Raw genomic sequence first — 22,820 nt, forward strand, 5'->3', positions numbered from 1 at the left:
GAAAACGTACCCAGGAGAAAACGTACCCAATCTCTAGGGTACGTTTTCTCCTGGAGAAAACGTACCCGGGTACGTTTTCTTCAAGAGAAAACGTACCCTATGAAAATCATAATTATACTACTTAATAGTTTTTAATATTTTTAAATATTATTTTCATAATAAGTATACAGAAATGTAAGAGTTTTATAGATATAAAACTTCATAATTTTAAAGGGGTTGGACTTATCAAATAATTTTCAAATGCTACTTTTATGCATATTTCAATGCATAGATGTATAGAAATATATTCATTTTACTGTTTTATGAATAATATCTTTATTATAATTGTAGCAACTTTTTTTTAGTACGAAATAATTCCTGTCATGAAGTGTTTCTAATTATCCATTTATCGATAGCCTTACCAATTTGAATTTCTCTATGCGAGATCCCCTGATTTTAATTATAGTGATAATCAATTTAATACCTGAGCAGTTAATTTATTATTATGTAATATTATGTATTGCTTCCCCGCGCAGGAGGTAGAAATATTCACTCTCCACACATTATACATGTCAGTGGCGTCGGAAGCAAATTGACTGTTCAATGTTACATTTCGTAGTAGTTTCCATATAATGAATCAAACACATATATAAAAGACTTCAGTAGACTTGGTTTTATTAAGCAACTTTGTTCTATAGACAAATTTCAAAAAAATGTTAAAAATAACGCGATATCGACTTCTTGACATACTCATCATTTAGGCCTAGTTCTCCAAATGAGATTGCAATAAAAACTTATTATTTAACGGTTTCGTTTATGGTGTATTAATTGTCGACTAATTAAATTGCTCAGGCCATGTTCGTGTATGTGTATGTTACAAATTATTGTCTTAATAATTTAAGTACGTGACTATGCATTTAAAAAAACAACATCAAATGATACAAATGTTCATTGTATATTCTATTTTGTTTCATTTAAGAATATCTATGAAAACCATTATTTATTAATTTCATAGGGTACGTTTTCTCTTGGAGAAAACGTACCCGGGTAGGTTTTCTCCTGGAGAAAACGTACCCTATAAATTGGGTACGTTTTCTCCTGGGTACGTTTTCTCCTGGGTACGTTTTCTCCAGCATTCTTAGTGTATGAGGTTGGTTTTTGTTCTTCTGTGATCAGCTTTCAATAATAACCTATTATGTAACATTGACGTGTCACCGATCTATATAGTTCGTTTGTTTAGTTTAGTGTATAGAAACAGTAAAACTATGGGTACTGATTAAAGATCGACTAATGGATATTATCGTTGCCAATTAATTGAACAAAATAAATACTCATTAAAGACCAATCGTATGAAATAACGTTGTCTTTAAAATAAGCTAACGTTCATGAAATTAAAATTTCATGCTGTTATTTTTATATATATTTCTGTAATATCCACAGATCTTTTTATATGTTGTGTATACAGATCCACCAACAATAAGAACGCTATCTCAACAAGACATAAAAGAAGGAAGCCAGTTAATAGTCATTTGTACAGCAACTCCTGGGAATCCTAGCTCTACAACATTCTACTGGACCAAGGTAGACAACTCACGATTCAGACAGAATGGTTCCACTCTACAGTTTTATAACATACAGAGAAACAGTTCTGGTACATACAGATGTACAGCAGAGAACAACTACAATAATGGAGTGAAGGGAACAAACAGTCAGGCCATGGAAGTTAATATTCTTTGTGAGATTTTTTTATCTTATTCGTTTATCCTCACATTTTTTTGCATGCTGTTACAACATTTTGAATCACTGAGGATGCCCGTTAGTTTTACGCATTAATTTTTTTTTCATAGAATAAATTCATAAGTATAAATCTATACATAGGTTATCTATGCGATGTTATATCAACAAAAAAAAAAACGGTGACGACTTGAACTACCAAACTTTGTGGGATGATAGACCTATGTATTTATATGTGTTAACACTATTTCGTTTTATCCGCCGTAACTTCCGGTCGCCACAAGAAGTACACCCAATTTTGATTTTTTTAAAGTTTTTAAATTATTTAACATGGAAGTAACATTTTAGCAATAGAAATACAAATGGTCATCTACTCATGGTTAAATAAACGAATAAATTCTACTTCCGGTGAGACATCTCAAACATTTCAGGTAGCTTTCTTTTATAAAAACGTTGTACCCGTGAGGTCTCAAAAACTGTAAGAAATCTACTTACTGGGACAGCCATTGGTCTTTTGATTAAGGACCTTATGGACTGGCCCCTAAAAATTTTAATCATTTGTATCTCAAAAAATGTACAACAGCTTTAGATTTGTGTAAGAACAAAAAATGTTAGTATTTATAAGACATTTTCAAAGAAATAAAGAAAAAGGGACTAACACCTTTAATTTGGGGCCAAGACACTCGTAAACTCTATTACAGATAACTTAAAAATGATAAAGATTTTGTAATTCATTATAGAAATAAAGTTGTTGATCGTCGCAATATCTATCAGGGAAAATCATCGCTATGCCCATTTATTACGTAATTAGGGATTTTTAGGGGCCAAAGTACTTATACTTTGACGAAATATATCTTGAGAAGGAGACATATTTTGTTAAGCATTGTAGAAGAGAAAATGTCTGTATTGATTATTTTAATCGATTCCACTAATTGAAACATCAGTGTCTATCCCCATGAAAAATCTAGAGAGTTGGCCCCTAAAATATTCATTCATTTGTATCTCAAAAATAAACAACAATTTTAGATACGTGTAAGAAAAAAAAAATAGTATTCGTGAGACCTTTTGAATGAACTCAAGAAAAATGTCTTGTCCCTTAAATTAGGGGCAAAGACACTCGTAAAGTCTTTTAAACATGCCTAAAAAACGACCAAGATTTTGTATTGCATTATAGAATCAAAGCTGTTGATCGTAACAATATCAGTTTGTAAAACTCATTGCAACACCCTTTGATGGCGTAAGTAGGGATTTTAGGGGACTAAAATCTTAAATATTTGATGTGCTGTATGTGCAAAAGCAAAACACTTTTTTTTTTTAGCATTTTAAAGGATATTGACAATCGTATACATATTCTGAAAGGGAGTGGTTGAAGGGGAATTCTGAATATTTTAATCGTATCGTATAAAAATTGAAAGGAAGACCTACTCGTTACTCGTAACGAGATCTAGTTTAATATACAATTTAAACATTCTACCAGCTAAATTCCTTTAAAACTACTGAAAAGAATCCATGAAGCTTTGCTTTTAATAAAGAAATAACAAGTTAATGTTTATATCTACAGGGAATTCTAACTCCAATATTATTCAAGAATGATGACTAATGGGAATTTCGAATTTTAGCTCTTAGATAGACCACTAAAACAGTTTGTTATAAAACACTTCTTAAATCTATCAAGAAAAGTTCCTTCAACTTTTGTATTTAGCTATTATAAGGACATAATGTAGGCCTGTTTTTGCAAACAATTCCATTCATTGTATGTAGCTATAGCATTGTCAAATAATTTGGGAGCGTTGGCGAGAGTTCTTCATATTTGATGTTATTTTACAAGGTGGTAGAAAAGACATTTTAAGTGATGATGTTTATAAACTTACTATAGTGTCTTTTTTCTTAAAATGAGAAAAATGATTGATTAATATTTTGGACACGTGATGTTTATAAACTTACTATAGTGTCTTTTTTCTTAAGATGAGAAAAATGTGTCATTGTAAGTTCTCTACTACGATATCGTCATCGTATCATCGCACCATTGCTCTATCAACTGTTTATTAAAGGATTTCATTTCAATCAACCATTATTCTTTTGATTTTGGGTATGATAGAGCAATTTCAGACAGAGTTATGCCCCTTGGACTTAGAAAAATTCAAAATATTTGCAGTTTACGTTCATTTTCATTGTGGTTGTTTCCAAGGGAGGGGAGCATAAGTGTTACACAAACATCTCTTATTATTAAAGGAAATACATGTAAACGTAAACAAAGCTTGTTTTCATTGTAGAGTAGTTTGAATTTATTCCTACACTCGCTCCTTCGTAATATTCCCGAGTTTACGTAGTCACGATCCCACTGCTTATAGCTAATTAAGAACAACTGCATACTTAATACCATCATTTTATGAAATATCAACATGTAGTGTTTAAGTAAGTTGGAAAAGTATTAGCATGTAATGCTAAACTATGAACATGTAATGTTAAAGTGTCAGCATGTAATGTTGAAGTATCAGCATGTAATGTTGAAGTATTAGCATGTAATGTTCAAGTTTCAGCATAATGTTGAAGTATCATCATATAATGAAGACTACATGTATCTGCATAAGGCAGTTAAGGCGTTCCATAGTTTTAATTTTAAAATCTGTTCGTCGCATTATAATAAGGAAAAACAAAGAAAATGAAGTGGGACACAATGAACGACAAACCGGTATTAAGACTACATCCCCGGTTTCTCCGGCCAAGGAATTAAAAATAAATCGCCTCTGTTACTGTAGCCAGGAGACAATGCTTTTGGTAATCTAAATAGTAGGATTAACGAAATTTAATTGTTCTCATATATATCAAGAGGAGGGTATTTTGAGCATACCTAAGTACCTAACCATCTACTTGATATGATTATCTTTAAGGTAATAGCTTTCTAAAGTATAAATTGGGTTGACATATACCAGAATTGTTTACATGAGTTACTGAACCATTCTCACTACAGAGACCGAAGATTTGTTCCCCTGATTTTTTCCGAACATACTCAGCGGAGAAAGTACTCCAAAACTTTTATAGCCTCGGTCTTTTGAGTCATACTCAGTGAAGCATATACACAAAGTACAGGGCACAAGAATGAGTACCGGTTTAAAATACTACAGACTCATCTTTTTAAAAACTTAATAGCTCTTTCTTTGATCAATTTATGAAGCATACTTGCATATGTATTTATTTTTCATGTTCTTGGATGTGAAATATCTACAGTTACATTTGAAAAAAAAAGTTGCCAATTTTTTTTTATTATTCTTTTTGTTTATATCAAAATAATTTAGCTCTTCTTAATATTTATCAAATAAATATTTATTTGTCCAGGGTAAATAGGGCATTGTAAATTTGTAATATCAAATTATTTTTTAAAAGTCAATAACGGTTTTTGATATAAAATCTGTTCATTCATTCGCTACTTGACACAATTTCTATGTTCAATGGTGCATGTGCATAAGAGTCGATAGAGCGATGGTGTGATGAATTAATGGCGATGGCGCTATAGAGAGCTAACGATGACACGATAGAGTATCGCATCATATCGCTCTCGTACCATTGCGTCATCGCGCTATTACTTCATCGTGCATCGCACTATCATCATATTATTGTCGCACCATTGCATCATCGTCATCGCTTTATCCTCATCGCACCATCGTCATTGCATTATCTCTTCATCTCACTATCGACCCCAAACTTGATGGTGCGATGGCACGATAGTGAGCTACATGGACCTATCCGGATTCCATAATGGTATGATGTAAATTTAGTTTTAAAAAAAGATAACCATAACAAACACGAAAGAGTTATGGAATCCAGATAGGGCCATCGACTGTTTTGCGCAAGAGAGAAAACACGCCAGGCAGTGAATATATAAACGGATTTTATATGAGAAATTGACCTTACTAAGTTGATAAACTTAACTCTCTAATAATAATTAGGTATTACAAATAAGCCTTGACCTTCTAGCTAACAACATAAATATTTAAATTATAAGTAAATAAACAAAGAAAGAAATGCAATTAAAGAATACCACATGATCAAGGCATGGATATAAATGGGGAGGTTGATAATTCACATTCAAATTAATTAAAAATTAACACATACACTCCATATATTGAGTGAAACAAGATTCAATTCCATTCCAGTATACTAATGAGCTATTAGATATGATACCATCTTCGATGTCACATTTGGGCGATATTTGAGATTTATTTAAGATTTTCTATAATTCTTAATTGATTTCTTTTTTCTTGCATGCCAACATACTTATGTTGCATGTTGACATGACATGTGATAGACTGAAAGGGTGAACCAGTCGACTTTCAGAAACGCGTTTTATATAAATCTGTTCTTATGATAACGAGATCTTTTCTTATAATTACGAGACCTTTTCTCGTAATAATGAGATAATTAATTAGTTATAACGAGATCTTTTCTCGTAAATACGAGATAATTAACTCGTAATTACGAGATCTTTTCTCGTAAGAACGAGATCTTTTCTCGTAATTCCGAGAACATTAACTCGTAATAACGAGATTTTTTCTGATAATTACGAGATAATTAACGACAGATTGGTAGTTAATACTTATTTTATTTTAGTTAATACTTACACTGTTTTGTAAACAATGAACGGATTATGTTTACGAATAAATGATGTATGCAGAAAATTGGAAAGTTGAATGAGAGAACCCCTCTCTCCCCAGTTGCTTTTTAAAAATTTAAATTCTTATTTGGGACAGTAATAAAAAAAATATAGAGAAATTTGACATTGGAACAAAATTGTATATACATGTATTATCATCCATTTCAGTTTGGTTTTGCTCCTCTAAATATTCAGCCATGGTTTTGGTTTTTTTTTTTATTTTAAAGAATAGTTAAGAAAAGAATTAAGAAAACTTTTGGTCAAATTGAACAAAAAAGGGGAAAAACCATGATATTAATGAGTAAACGGTGTTTATTCACATGCTTGCGCGGAATATCTTTTAACTATGCACATATTTATATCATTGGTTTTTTCAAAGTTCAGTAGGGTATCATTAGGGTTCATTGGGATATCATTTGGTATCATAGGGGTATCATTAGGGATCATTGGGGTTCATTGTGGTATCATTGGGGTATCATTGGGGTTCATTGGGGTATCTTTGGGGTTCATTGGGGTTCATTGGGGTAAAAAGACGCACCGCCCTTTAACTAACAAGTTGTGAAAAATATTGAACAATATCGACTTGATGTTTTGCCTTTGACTTTCCGCTAAATCACAAACCAATGACAAACAGAGCATGTTCGTTGACTTGACGAATACATTTGCGCAGAGTTGTCATAATATTAAAGGAATATCCGCGTAATTGTAGAATATTGTAAAACACAGTTATAGCGAACATGTTTATTATAAACTGACACCTACAGCAAAGTGATTTTCAATCCCTACATATATATGTATATGACGAATTACGCTTATAAAGAAGTAAAATTGCCCGTCCCTGGTACTTCGTTATAAGCGCGTTTTACTGTACCGTAAACAGATGCCAAGCATCGCAGAAAGTGTCGGTTTTCGTTATTTCGATATTGTAATTCCGAATTTAGGGAATTGTGAATGTATTTTTACAAAATCACGGTTACAATTATAATATAATTATTCAGTTGGACTTGGGTAACACATTTTAACAGATAGAAGAAACGGCTGCCATTTATTCAATAAAAATGTACAATTTATGCATGTACATAAATTATATCATTTAAATTGACATGTGAATATTAACATCATCACTATACCGTAATTTTTTTGGTTGATTACTTGAGAAACTGAGAGAATAATACAGCGTTATTTCCATAGCACCGTGTACATTGTAGGCATATAAGTAAACTGGAATAGTGGATGTTACGTCAAAATATATGATTTGTATGGTTTTCAATACAAAAGAGTTCTACATCATATCAGTCTCCAGTAAAAGCGATTTCTCTAACTTCAAACAAGCATATACAAAAACTGAATAATGTATTTTATTTTAAAAACTGTATGACCAACTGTTATCAATTAAACCACTGTATTAATTCCAATATAAACCTTTTATGACTTTTCTTCTTATATAAACGATACACCAGTTTATGAAAAACCAATAAATGTATTTTTAAAAAACAACTCCATAATTAAGTCACATAAAGCGGACTTATTTAATACATTTGAAGCAGCATGTTTTTTGGGTTAGCCAATTATTAGTATGTACAATATGTCCTAAGTTTCGGCTTTCATTCTGTTTCCCTAACTATTTTGATAATCATAATTACCTCTGCCATGCATTCATCCACGTAAATAAAAAAACCAATAAGTCAAGTTTTCATGCTAAAAAAAAAAATTATGTCCAAATTAATAAAAGATAATGGTTTTACCCATTCTTATTCTCAGTAAGAGCAGTATCGTTCCTGTGAATTTCTACAGAAATTAAAAGCAAGCGTGTGAAAGAGAAAATCTTGGAAATTTAGACACATGTATTATTACTGGCCGGTACGTGTATTTATTTAAAACATCACCAAAAATGATAAAAATAGTTACAATTAACCATCTTGAACATACTTAATCTTTCATCCTATTATGAGAGATAGTAACTAATATTTCAATTTTACACATGTATAAACAACACCATTAAATACATGTATGAACCACAACATGTTTTACGGTACATCTTATCTTACTGCAGTTGAGACGTACCATATTTTACAAACCTAATGCAAAACCAGACTATCTTGATTTGCACACGAACATTAAATTAAGGACACATTTTTGTTGATCTTATGTAAAATTCAGGATAGCCCAATATGCCACAAAAAATTCTTGTTTACGTGAGGCAACGTTGTAAACAAGTTTTAGAGATAAGAAATATGCTTTTTAAAATTGTGATTCCTTTTATACGATTTATTAATTGCTTTTTATTTAATTTCATGACAATCAAAAGCATGCTTTTACCTTTAAAAAGAAATAAAATCATGCATTCTTGTGTATCAGAGTAAAATTTATCAAAATGTACATGTATAAATGTTTAGATATGTAGAAGAGAGATAATGGGATCGGTAAATAGTATAATACAGTTTTGTTAAAATTATTTTTGTTCCTCTAGATATCTACATATTAAAGACAATACTTAAGCATTTTGTATTGTAGGCAAAGACTTTAATTGTTTTTATCAAACTAAAAAATTGCTATTTGTTATTGGTAACTATAATTCTAGACCAGCCAACGATAGAGAAAAGATCTCTTCAAATAGTAAATAAGAGTGAGAAAATCACACTTATTCGAGATATAGTAAGCAACCCTTTGTCCGATGCGTCTTGGTATTATGGAACACAACTTTTGAAAACTCAGACGTCAGTGACAACCGCTACATACACCATAGAAAATACTACGTGTACAGACACCAAGAACTATACCCTTGTGGTCAGTAATGGAATCGGGAATACAGTGACAGCAATGGAGGAACTAATTGTGAACTGTAAGATCTTTTATTATCACTTTAAACTCGAAAGAATCAAAGTTTATTTCTGTAAGAATATTGCATAACCGTCACGGTATCATTTTCAGTGTTTGCAGACACAGTAATAGTATATCAATATTCTATGCTCATCATTATTTCTAATGGAAATATTGGAATACAATAACTAATTATAATTAAAATATATTTCAATTGTCAAAATGAATTAATACATAATCAATATGTAATAATATTAGAAATTCCTCAGTAAAAGTTCATTTTTGTATACAGAAAAAAAATCCCTGCATCTTACTATGGATTAATACTATTCTCTGTAGAACCTTTTAAACCAAAATGAAGATACAAATCCAAATTAAATGTTTGTTTGTATATTGTGCTTTTTCTTAGGTAAACCTACACCAGATATCACAAATATAACACTGGCAGCTACTTGCACCACAGGAATTGAATTTTCAACCACGATAATTGCATATCCAGAACCTTTTTACGAATTACAATATGAAAACGGAACAAGAAACGATCAGATGATAACTACTATAATAGAAAATAAAGTCAATAACTTCACCGTTAGAATTAGACAAGATGTTGTTGAAAAAAGTAGCTTTGGAGTTTATTTTTTAAGAGCTCGCAACATGTTTGGAGAAACAACCGTAATTGTGAATGTAATTAACCAAAGTAAGAGGATAACTTATTCAATTTGTAAAATGGAACTGATCTTGTTTAGGACACTGTAATTTTGTTTAATTGTAAAATTTGCTTTAATTTATTCCCTGGATGTGTATTGATTGAAATTGTTTTTTATGTGGAACAAGTGAAGTCTGTTAATTGTAGGCAAACAACTGACATTTGTGAAGTACATGTATTTAGCTTATTTAAGATTTTCAAATACTGCCTTATTCACTGGAAAGAAACATCTATTAAACATATATATATATATATACTAGTATGCATTTCGAAACTCTATATTACCGTTTAATTTAATTGACATTATTGTTTTTGTGTATATAAAGGAAGACCAGACCTTCCCAGAAACATAAAAGTAACATGTAAAGCAACAGGAGCCATAGTACAATGGATATCGTCATTCAATGGCGGAGACACTCAGAATTTTACTGTGATTACTCTGAGTGGCCAAGATGGAAATAGTCACTACTATAACCTTAACGACAATGGTCAAAATGAAATTCATGCTACTTACGTAGGCAGCCTTCAACCGTCGGTGACGTACTGGTTTTCAGTGTCGGCAAAGAACAGCTATGGATCTATTTCCTCAAAAGCCATGAGCTGCACCACAGTAAAAGGTTATATTGAAACATTTGTCAACTAGTACTCTTCCCGTGTAGTGTGATACATATTACATATCATACATAAGAATTTTCAGTTTTCAAATAGCTAGAATGAATTATAAAACAAATTAATTTCTAGGTAATACATGTATTCACTTATTTCACATAATGTTTAACTATTTATCCAACCAACACAAAAACGTTGTTTCAACGTTGAAAGAAAAACAAAAAAAGGATGAGTATTAATGGAAAATTTATATTAACCAAATATAACTCTACGAATATCACAACCATGTTTAAACTTGCTTTGCCATAATTAAGTCTTTATACAAAACCCATACTCAGCACATAATGCAAATTAATATGAATTTCCTTCTTTTAAAAATATTCTATTTGTTTTTGAAAATGTGTTTAAAATACACAATACCAATTAACTGGATGTTCTGCAATCATATATTTGACGTTTTAATTATTTTTGATATTACATGTTAAATATTAGACTTCATGAACTTTCTGTATGAGCAAAATTTGAATTGATAGAGCAGCTTGGTAAACGAGTTGGTGCGCTCTGCAGACATGCATAGCTAGTTCAATATCTTAAAATATTTATCCATTCGTGTTTTGAACATTGCTACGACATTGATACAACGGTGTTAAAAAGAATAAAAACTAGATACGATCTCGTTACGAGTAACGAGTAGGTCTTCAGTGCGATTTCTGTTTTTAATAAGATACCAGGCTTGGGGTAATGCTAAATATAATGGTTATGCATTGCAATGCATTACATTTTTTCAAATAAAGCTAGTAATGTGTAATGCCACAAATTTACCATTACAAGTGATGGTAATGTAATTCATTACTTTCTAGTGTAATGCTGGCATTACATGGCATTACTTTGCATTAATATGACTATGCTGTTTTATGCATGGTCATTCTCATAAAATTGTGTTGAATTGAATAACTGAAATTGTATTTGATTAAAAATTGGTTTAAAGAAAAATTAATTCTTGAGATAGAAATATTTTAGTTTTATGATAAATAAAATTTAAAAATTCATTCTTAAATTGTCAATATAACTAGCTAAAACAACACCATTTCACAACATTTTAAGAGTGTTCTTATTAAGAATTTTATATCATTTGAAAAAATTGCTCCAATTAGTTGTGCATTAAATGAATTCTTTACTGTGAAGAATATGTCAACAACACACAATGCCCCAAGGATAATCTAAGTATCAAAACAATATATTGTTTTAAGAGGTGCTTAACACCCCAATCCCCACCCTGCTCTTGGCTGTGCTGTGTTCTATTAGCATAGATAAAAAACCATACATCCTTAAAAGCCAAAAAAAAATGCACTTAAGAGAATGCATGGTCCAACCATGATCTCTGGAAGCTTAGATCTTACTTAAATATTATAACCCATTTGAAAATATTCTCTCTCTCTCTCTCTCTTTCTCTCAATATATGTTTCAATATCTGTGTTGGATATCAAGATCAATTCTATGTCAGAATCAAAGATTTATAGAAGGGTCTGGCCACGCATAGTCACCAATTTTCCTTATATTTCATACATGGACGCACCTAGGTGTAAAACGCAAAAAACACTAAAAGTTGGTTGCTAGGGGTAACCGTTGCCATGGTAATCGAGACTGAAGATGGAAAAATCGCAAAACTTACCTACTTTGAAGCCATATTAGAAGGTTTTGAAATCATATTAGAAGGTTTTGCCCACTAATGTAAACTATCAAAGACATAAAACATTCAGTTTTTTAATTTTATCAGAAAATTGACCAATACTTTTGAAATGTAACCATGGAAACCGTTACAAATTTTTGTAATCAGTTTTTTGCGGTTTTTAATAAGCCGAAATGGAAAACTGTTAAATTTTTAAATCAATTTCAATGTCCATGCTATATTTATTTTATCATAAAAATTGACATCTGTTGCTGTGGCAACAAAGTCAAAAAATAGTAAAACGGAGAAATTAAGGATGATTTTGATATGCTTAAATTCCCGCAAATAAATTTTTTTTGCAATTGTTTTAGTTGGAACTTGTGAAAATATTTCTAAATTTTCATTATATACCACAAAAAGCTTAGTTATGCAACAGAGACGTGTTGTTGCTATGGAAAATTAAGTTGCGTAAAAAATCACACAGAACTTCTTACTTTTTGAAAAGTCCATAGCAACGCAGTTTTTGTTAAAGAAAACTTGATTTTATATATTTATTCATTATAAGTGAATAATATCCATTCAAAGATGCCTAAAAATATTATTATTTTCCTTGTTTTTAAGCTTTTTACCATAGCAAGGGTTCTCAATTTTCATATTTAAATTTTTAATTGCAAAATATTAAAAGTGTTTACCAAAAAAATCAAGATTTGCACCTTTTATTCGAATTAAATGAAGAAAAGAGATTTTAAAATTTCTGTTTAGTAACCATGGAAACGCTCTAAAAATATGCATTGCTCCATGAATTTGTTTCCTCTCTTTTGAAAAATGACAACTATTTTTGATAATATATTCTACCCTGGAAACCCCAAGTTCTGCACATTACTCACAATATGTTCTCAAATAAGCATTAAAATGCTATTTTTACATCTTTACCCTTGGTTACCATGGCAACGGGACCACATAGCAACAAACAAACTTATTGACTTTTCACAAAGTAATGGTAATGCATTACTTTACTCATGTAATGGTTATGTAATGCATTACTTCAAGAAAATTAAGTAATGGTAATGTTAATTTAATGCCCAAATTCATGAAGTAATGGTAATGTAATGCATTACTTTACAATGTAATTCGCCCCAGCCTGTAAGATCAATTCTATGTCAGAATCAAAGATTTATAGAAGGGTCTGGCCACGCATAGTCACCAATTTTCCTTATATTTCATACATGGACGCACCTAGGTGTAAAACGCAAAAAACACTAAAAGTTGGTTGCTAGGGGTAACCGTTGCCATGGTAATCGAGACTGAAGATGGAAAAATCGCAAAACTTACCTACTTTGAAGCCATATTAGAAGGTTTTGAAATCATATTAGAAGGTTTTGCCCACTAATGTAAACTATCAAAGACATAAAACATTCAGTTTTTTAATTTTATCAGAAAATTGACCAATACTTTTGAAATGTAACCATGGAAACCGTTACAAATTTTTGTAATCAGTTTTTTGCGGTTTTTAATAAGCCAAAATGGAAAACTGTTAAATTTTTAAATCAATTTCAATGTCCATGCTATATTTATTTTATCATAAAAATTGACATCTGTTGCTGTGGCAACAAAGTCAAAAAATAGTAAAACGGAGAAATTAAGGATGATTTTGATATGCTTAAATTCCCGCAAATAAATTTTTTTTGCAATTGTTTTAGTTGGAACTTGTGAAAATATTTCTAAATTTTCATTATATACCACAAAAAGCTTAGTTATGCAACAGAGACGTGTTGTTGCTATGGAAAATTAAGTTGCGTAAAAAATCACACAGAACTTCTTACTTTTTGAAAAGTCCATAGCAACGCAGTTTTTGTTAAAGAAAACTTGATTTTATATATTTATTCATTATAAGTGAATAATATCCATTCAAAGATGCCTAAAAATATTATTATTTTCCTTGTTTTTAAGCTTTTTACCATAGCAAGGGTTCTCAATTTTCATATTTAAATTTTTAATTGCAAAATATTAAAAGTGTTTACCAAAAAAATCAAGATTTGCACCTTTTATTCGAATTAAATGAAGAAAAGAGATTTTAAAATTTCTGTTTAGTAACCATGGAAACGCTCTAAAAATATGCATTGCTCCATGAATTTTTTTCCTCTCTTTTGAAAAATGACAACTATTTTTGATAATATATTCTACCCTGGAAACCCCAAGTTCTGCACATTACTCACAATATGTTCTCAAATAAGCATTAAAATGCTATTTTTACATCTTTACCCTTGGTTACCATGGCAACGGGACCACATAGCAACAAACAAACTTATTGACTTTTCACAAAGTAATGGTAATGCATTACTTTACTCATGTAATGGTTATGTAATGCATTACTTCAAGAAAATTAAGTAATGGTAATGGTAATTTAATGCCCAAATTCATGAAGTAATGGTAATGTAATGCATTACTTTACAATGTAATTCGCCCCAGCCTGTAAGATGCCATGAATAATCGATACAATTTCAGAATTTACCCCCCCCCCCCCACCCCTCCCACTATCAGATAATGAATATAAATCCTTTATTATCTAATAAATGGGTTTGGCAATGAGTTTTTCAGATAGATATTGTTACGATCAAAAACTTTGCTTCTATAATGCAAAACAAAATCTTAATTAGGGTCTTCCGTTTCCAACGGAAGACCCTATTGTTTTTGTTAGGTTTCTTTTTCTCTATTTTTCACTATTATTATTCTTTTTTTTTCTTAACATTTTTCTTAAAACTCAAATATCTCAAATATGCTACAATGGATTTTTATGAAATTTTTACGAATAATACAAAATATTAAGGTCTTTTATCATGTACATTTTTGTTGATGACGTCACTTCCGGTCGGCCGTTATATTCGTTTTTCTTTTTGTAAAAAGTTATCTTGTCCTCCCTATTTCGCAAAAACGATTAAAGATAGAAAATTGAAAGTTTCAGGAATGATAGATTTTTGAATTTCTAGGGCCAATCAGGTAAAACTACGATCGTTCGTCACTTCTGGTTAATTCAAAATCAAACGAAAGACCCACTTTTTTTTATATATTCTAGCAAAATATCAACTGACTTTAAAAAATCGCTATTATTGTGATTTTTGATGATATTAAAATGAAAAAGGTAAAATGTGTTATTTCAAACATAAAATCATAAATCTTATCACAATTAAGAGAGATTATATATTCGGCACTAGGGAACTGTACCTGTTTCGCCTGGAAACAAGTCCACCACTCTAACGACTGAACTGCGCTGACTCTCACTTCAGAACTTTGGAGCCCAAAATCTTGAGAATGCGTGGATCGATTTTAAAAGAAATTTCTTATTCGGAAGTTTAAAGAGCATCTCTATCGAATAAAAAAAAATTAATGTCAAAACAATTAAAAATTTAAGGTTTTTCATTTTCTTTCGGTGACGACAGGAAGTGACGACAGACGTTCGGATATACAAAAGGCCGTGACTTTTCTACCATATTTGAAAATTTGAAAGTTTTATCTTTATTACTTTTGGAGGAAAATCGTGAACAAACAAAAACATAAAATTTTTAATATTGCGGGAACGGAAGTGACAACCAAAAAAATCTCGTGTAATTTTTACAAATTTTTTCATGAATAAGATTTGAAAGTTTAATTAAAATCGACTGAAGCGTTTTGAGAAAACGTGACAGAAAAAAACTAATAATAACAATAATAGGAAAAAAACAAAACAAAGCAATAACAGTTAGGTCTTCCATTGGAAACGGAAGACCTTAAAAAATCCCCCAAAACAAGAAAACCATAAAAATGAAGGTGAATATTGGTAATTTGCATCGCAACACGATATCTTTGTTGAATTGCCGTTAAAACGACGTTGTGTGCATGTTTATTATATATTGATCAGTTTTTTAACTTTTATCATTGTTTGCGGTGCGTTAATTTTATAAATAAAACCCCGCTCCATTTCACTATGAAAATTAGCTAATGGAATCATGAATGCCTTTTTACAGAAATAGCAAGCTCTCTGACAGGGATAGTTGCTGGAAGTGTTGGAGGGGCGCTGCTGTTGGTCACGATTATACCGATTCTTGTGTTTTTTGTTCACAGACGATACACATGTATCTATATATCTAAAAAAGGTAATACAGTGTTTATTCATATTTTCCAAACCACAAATCATGTTGTTCATGGTCAGTTATTCTAAGCTGACTTGTCATAGTTTATGTTTTCACATCCACGTGCACTGTGAAGGCTACATGTAATTTGACACAATTCTCTAACAGCATAATTATGAAGAATCATATCAATTATATTTTAACACTAAAATCATTTAGATATTCACTGTCCAAAGACTATTGAATCGCTGCTTAATTTTGTAAAACGATCAGTAGTGAAGCTCAATTTGATCGAATATCAAGAAGAAGTGAATTATCAAAACTTCTAAATATGTTAAACGTCAAAATAAGATTTCACAATATTGTTTTTTTTTGTTTTTTTTATATATATATTTTGTTTGCAACTATGATAAACGGACCAAAATACTTAAACATCCGGAAAATCTTGAACAAATCTGCAAAGAAATAATTCAGTTTTAAAGATTTATTGCATTCATTTAAAAAATAAGTTTGGTTATCATTTGACATGCGTGTTTATACGAAATAGTCAGCACATAGCATCTGAAACGGTAAGCAAAAAAGGCCGCTATAAGTTTGAATCCAAATGCTTCAGCTTCATAGATATATGAAATACAAGGTACATGTATGCTAGGGGTCTTCGTTTTAATAAAATGCACCTTAAAATGTCGTTTTTAAAATCACCTGTAACCGAGTTATCCGCAACAATTAATTAAATCATGAAACACCTAGCATGCGGTGTGTGACCCACTAAAAGTTGAATTTATAGTGTTTTACAATTTGGATTTATTATTTTAAAAGAAAGTTTAATTGTTCTGTTACATGCTAGCCTATCTTTTGTTTTGAATATATTAAGGTTGCCCGACACTCCAGTGCATTATTTGATGGATCAATAAAAAAATAGTTTTACACAAATGAGACAAATATTGGCTTTCAATTAATTTCCCTGATTTTTTTTCGGGTATCTTTTAATAGAAACCGAAAACATCGTTTTGGCTGCAAACAGGATTTTTTACAATCATATTTCAACAAGAAATTGAAACAAAATTTTCAAATTCAAGAAAAGTTTGATGACCTTAAATCCAAACCGATCCCTATTGTAAATAGACTGATCATGAACAAAATCATATAAAGTTGGACCGTTTTACAATATTGCAAATATTCCTGGTTGTTTGGCTGTAAAATGGATTGTTTCTTCAATGATATAATAACTTATATCAATTTCTATCACTGGAGTATTTTTGTGAAATTTTTAATGAAGTTTTAAAATGATTTTGATCGCGATCGGGTTTTTTTTTTCAATCAAAATCGGTTCAATTTTTTAAAAGTTTTGCATTTTCGTTTTAATTTCTTTGTAAAATATCATTGTTTGACAAATGCTTTATGCGACTATTTGTTTTTCTTCAGATTTGTCTTTTAGAAATAAAAAGAATACCAATTTTATTTATTAGAAATATTTTTTTGATTAAAAAATTAAAAACTTGACCAGACCATCTTTTTCATGTATTTATTAATAATAATACAACGCATCAATTGAGACCAAAATTTAAGCTATAAAATAATCTGTTTGAAGTCAAAACCATTTTTTTCTAATCTAACCAAAAAAATACAAAAAATTCATTAAATAATTAAAAGCCGATATCGGTCTCTGTTTTGTGAAATCATATTTTAAAAAAAGATTCTTTATTAAAATATCAAATAAAATATTGGTGTTTCGAGGAACCTTAATTGCAATCGGATTCGGTTCGAATTTAGATTGTTCATTTTTTCTTGAATTTCACAGTTTCGTTTCAATTTGTTATTAAAATATGATTTTATAGCAATTGTTTAATGTGACTGACAGTTGATTCGTAGATTTTATCTATACGTTTAAAAAATATTGGCAATTAACTATTTTCATTAATATTTGATTTATCAAAAATGTTTTCAAGTTTATTTTTTAGATTATAGTATAATGCACCAACTGAGACCAACCTTTTAGTTCTAAAATATATTGTGTGAAGCAAGAACGAGTTTTCCAGTTTCTATTAAAAATACAAAGAAATGATATAGAATTTGTTTTTTTTTTGGGGGGGGGGGTGGTTGTAAATCTCATTTAATAAAAGATTAATTAATATATTGGCGTGTCAAGCAACCTTAACCTTTTAAAATATTTTTATTGATTCATTGTAGCATTGGAAAAAAGAAATATGTAAGTTTTTTTTAAATACAAGATCTTACCAAACTTTAACTGCAGAACTGTAGCTCTACGGAAAATTTAGGTTGACGGACAATAAAGCTACAGTTCCATACATGCAAACAAACTGTATATATATATATATATATAAATATATATATATATATATATATATATATATATATATATATATATATATATATATATATATATATATATATATATATATATATATATATATATATATATATATATATATATATATTTCGCACGGTTTAGTCTTATTAAACTAAATTAGGAATGTAATATATAATATTTTCATACCAAAAATTTATGAGCCATTTTGATACTGTTTGATCACTTAAATTGCCTTAAACGTTTCCCTAACTACCGAACCGACTTCGATAAGTGACGTATGTTAAATTCAGGTTGGGATCAATAGTCACCGTTTTTACCTGCCAACAAACCAGACAATTTTTTTCGGAACTGGTGAGGATGGTTAAAAAATTTTCAGAGGCAAGAATAGTAATGCCATTTATAGTAAAATGTCTCAGCTATTTTTTTATCATGAAAATGTTTACAGAATATATTCCTATGAAAATGATGTTATATTAAGTCTAAAACAGTGTGCAACTTTTCAGCGCAATAAATGTACAGTTTTGTATGAATGGAACTGTAGCTCTACGGTTCGTCAACCTTAATTTTTACATTTCTACAGCTAACCAAATTTTTGTATATGCTTTTGTGCAAAAAAAAAAGATTCATTTATGTGAATAATTCTTTTTGACGTTTAAGTTTTCATTGATTTAGAATCTACTTTGTAGCTTAATTATATAAAGTTCTTCTGTTTTGGGGGAAAAATTCTCACATGATAGACGGGCGTGTAAACTTTACAATGCTAGTGGAAAATATTGTGAATATATAATTTCTTTGAAGTTCTAAGTATGATGTATTAATAATAAATTGCTCAGTTACGTAACACAATGTCGTAGTATTTTGAAACAATTACATGTTTTATTCGTATACTTTTGTAATTATTTAATTTGTAATTAAGTGATATTTAATTAAATTAGAGATATAAAAGTTGACCAAAACAAAGAAACATCCAACTATACAACCATAAAAGGTAAAGACTCAATTTGAAAATACAATTTTAATTATAATCTTTTAAAAAATTATCTGAAACAATTCCACTGCAGTCATTTGATAGCTATATAAAGTAAGAAAAAGGAATTGAAACTATTTCATTAAGAAATCGAGTTGGTTGTTTAAAACTCAAAGTAAAATCCAAAGTATATATGTCTGTCAAATTCCTTTAAAGAACAACCATTATTTTATACAAAACGCCTACTAGGCCTAATTTGTCTAAAGTTATCTTTGTACAGATGCATATATGTTTAAAAATATAAATGTTAAATGACATTTTTAACAGATTGTTAAAAAGTCTAATTGTTCCATTTCAGAACAACAGGAACATGCTGAAAGGTGTGCGAGTTTGGTGTGAATACTAAATTTGTCATTGTATGGCTAATTTTGTTTACGATTACTCTTTTGTAGATATTCATTCAATACAAACATCATATTAATGTCACTTTGTAATATGTAAATTTAAATGATTCATCGTTTTATTACATTTGATATGTACAACAATCGTATGCAGGAAGTATTCTGTTAAAAAATAAGTAATCATGCGTTTATTGCAGGAACATGTATGACGAATTAGTATCAAGAGAAAGCGCTAGCCAATACGAGGATGTTTTGAAAAAAGGTATTGCAAATATTTCAATAAAAGTCGATAGAAAATCTTTCTTATTTTGATTAAATTATGCATTTTATTTTGTTTATGAACCGAAATGATGGTTTAAAAACTTTGATTTTTTGTGATAATTTTTCATATTAATTCAAATAATCGTAGATGAACAAATATTAAATAACTTCTACACTAATACACAATGTATTTAATAAAGGGTTCAACCATATCTATTAAGGACAAATTTGTAAAGAAAATTCGCATTTTTAATGGTTCTGTTTAATATAATGTCTTTGTAAAAATTTGCATTAACACTATTTAATATTAATTTTATATTACAGATAATCATGGACAAAATGCGTATCTATCTATCTATCTATCTATCTATCTATCTATCTATCTATCTATCTATCTATCTATCTATCTATCTATCTATCTATCTATCTATCTATCTATCTACATGTATTCATCTATCTATCTATCTATCTATCTATCTATCTATCTATCTATCTATCTATCTATCTATCTATCTATCTATCTATCTATCTATCTATCTACCTATCTATCTACCTATCTATCTATCTATCTATCTATCTATCTATCTATCTATCTATCTATCTATCTATCTAATCTTCATCCAACCATCTGCTTGATTCATATATGCCAGAAAGAGTCTTAAACATTTGTTATAATTTGATTGTAGATAATTATATGAAAAATTGCAAAAAAGTGTTTTTGTCAACCAAATTTTTCCATAAATATAATAGATAAGCATTTCCAAGAGAAACACTTTATTAATTTTGCCCAACTTTGATCTTTGTTGCTACAAATAATTTACCCAAAACAAGTAACTGAATAAAAAATCTTCCAATGAGTCCAAGTTCATTTGCAATGAAATAGAACAACAGATTGCGGTAAACGTCGTTTATTCAATGAACCGAATTTGTATCGTTTAGATTGAAAACAATAAATTAAAAAAGAAAAAATCATTGAATAAATGACAAATTGATTTGCAAAGGTGGGGTTAAAAACCGCCAACTCACAATAATCCAAATACTCAATGAAAGCCAGAATAAATGACAAATTACTTTTCAAAGGTCGGGTTTAAACGCGCCAACTCATATTAATTCAAATACTCAATGAAAGTTAGAACAACATTTGACTATGATATAATGTGCGTGCATATGTAAAGGGTGTAGGTGGGTGGGTAAAACAAAGTTCATGGAAAAAATTACATCCAGCAGCAAAATCAGAGAAAATAAGAATGAGAGAATTTACATGTACCAGGTTCTGATAAGACAATAATTTTTTACAAAAGATGATTGGATGCTGGACATGTTAACTGATCTATTATGTTTAACAATCTTGAAACCTACCCCCAGTGAACCTGCTATGCACAGATGCAAATTACCTTCTGTAACATGACAAAGTATTTTGACCATGGTTGTTAATTAGCATCCCCCTTACATACACACAAACATTATTTTACAAGCTTGACTTACAAAGAGATAATAATAAAAAAACACACAAGTATATTATTACAAACTTTGTTGCCAAAAATGATTTTATTTACAATAAAACTAGTTTTTTGTCAACCATATTTTTCCATAAATATAATACATAAGCATTTCCAAGAGAAACACTTTATTAATTTTGCCCAACTTTGATCTTTGTTGCTACAAATAATTTACCCAAAACAAGTAACTGAATAAAAAATCTTCCAATGAGTCCAAGTTCATTTGCAATGAAATAGAACAACAGATTGCGGTAAGGGTCGTTTATTCAATGAACCGAATTTGTATCGTTTAGATTGAAAACAATAAATTAAAGGAGAAAAAATCATTGAATAAATGACAAATTAATTTGCAAAGGTGGGGTTAAAAACCGCCAACTCACAATAGTTCAAATACTCAATGAAAGTTAGAACAACATTTGACTATGATATAATGTGCGTGCATATGTAAAGGGTGTAGGTGGGTGGGTAAAACAAAGTTCATGGAAAAATTTACATCCAGCAGCAAAATCAGAGAAAATAAGAATGAGAGAATTTACATGTACCAGGTTCTGATAAGACAATAATTTATTACAAAAGATGATTGGATGCTGGACATGTTAATTGATCTATTATGTTTAACAATCTTGAAACCTACCCCCAGTGAACCTGCTATGCACAGATGCAAATTACCATCTGTAACATGACAAAGTATTTTGACCATGGTTGTTAATTAGCATCCCCCTTACATGCACACAAACATTATTTTACAAGCTTGACTTACAAAGAGATAATAATAAAAAACACACAAGTATATTATTACAAACTTTGTTGCCAAAAATGATTTAATTTACAATAAAATTAGTTTTTTGTCAACCATATTTTTCCATAAATATAATACATAAGCATTTCCAAGAGAAACACTTTATTAATTTTGCCCAACTTTAATCTTTGTTGCTACAAGCAATTTACCCAAAACAAGTAACTGAATAAAAAATCTTCCAATGAGTCCAAGTTCATTTGCAATGAAATAGAACAACAGATTGCGGTAAGGGTCGTTTATTCAATGAACCGAATTTGTATTGTTTTGATTGAAAACAATAAATTAAA

General features: G+C 29.8%; 1 protein-coding gene across 1 annotated transcript in view; it reads left to right on the forward strand.

Annotated features, from left to right (window-relative positions):
- LOC128169660 (hemicentin-1-like) overlaps positions 1–22,820 on the forward strand; it is a 209,341-nt gene that overhangs the window by 185,177 nt on the left and 1,344 nt on the right. Inside the window, exons 4-13 of the mRNA XM_052835765.1 lie at positions 1,445–1,714; positions 8,946–9,206; positions 9,594–9,881; positions 10,217–10,507; positions 16,170–16,298; positions 18,465–18,483; positions 19,542–19,594; positions 19,932–19,953; positions 20,172–20,236; positions 20,560–20,578. Of these exons, the coding sequence (XP_052691725.1) occupies positions 1,445–1,714; positions 8,946–9,206; positions 9,594–9,881; positions 10,217–10,507; positions 16,170–16,298; positions 18,465–18,483; positions 19,542–19,594; positions 19,932–19,953; positions 20,172–20,236; positions 20,560–20,578 (1,417 nt within the window). The remainder of the gene's footprint in view (positions 1–1,444; positions 1,715–8,945; positions 9,207–9,593; positions 9,882–10,216; positions 10,508–16,169; positions 16,299–18,464; positions 18,484–19,541; positions 19,595–19,931; positions 19,954–20,171; positions 20,237–20,559; positions 20,579–22,820) is intronic.

The sequence above is a fragment of the Crassostrea angulata genome, unplaced genomic scaffold (genome assembly GCF_025612915.1).
Source record: "Crassostrea angulata isolate pt1a10 unplaced genomic scaffold, ASM2561291v2 HiC_scaffold_167, whole genome shotgun sequence".
Taxonomy (NCBI): Eukaryota; Metazoa; Mollusca; class Bivalvia; order Ostreida; family Ostreidae; genus Magallana; species Magallana angulata.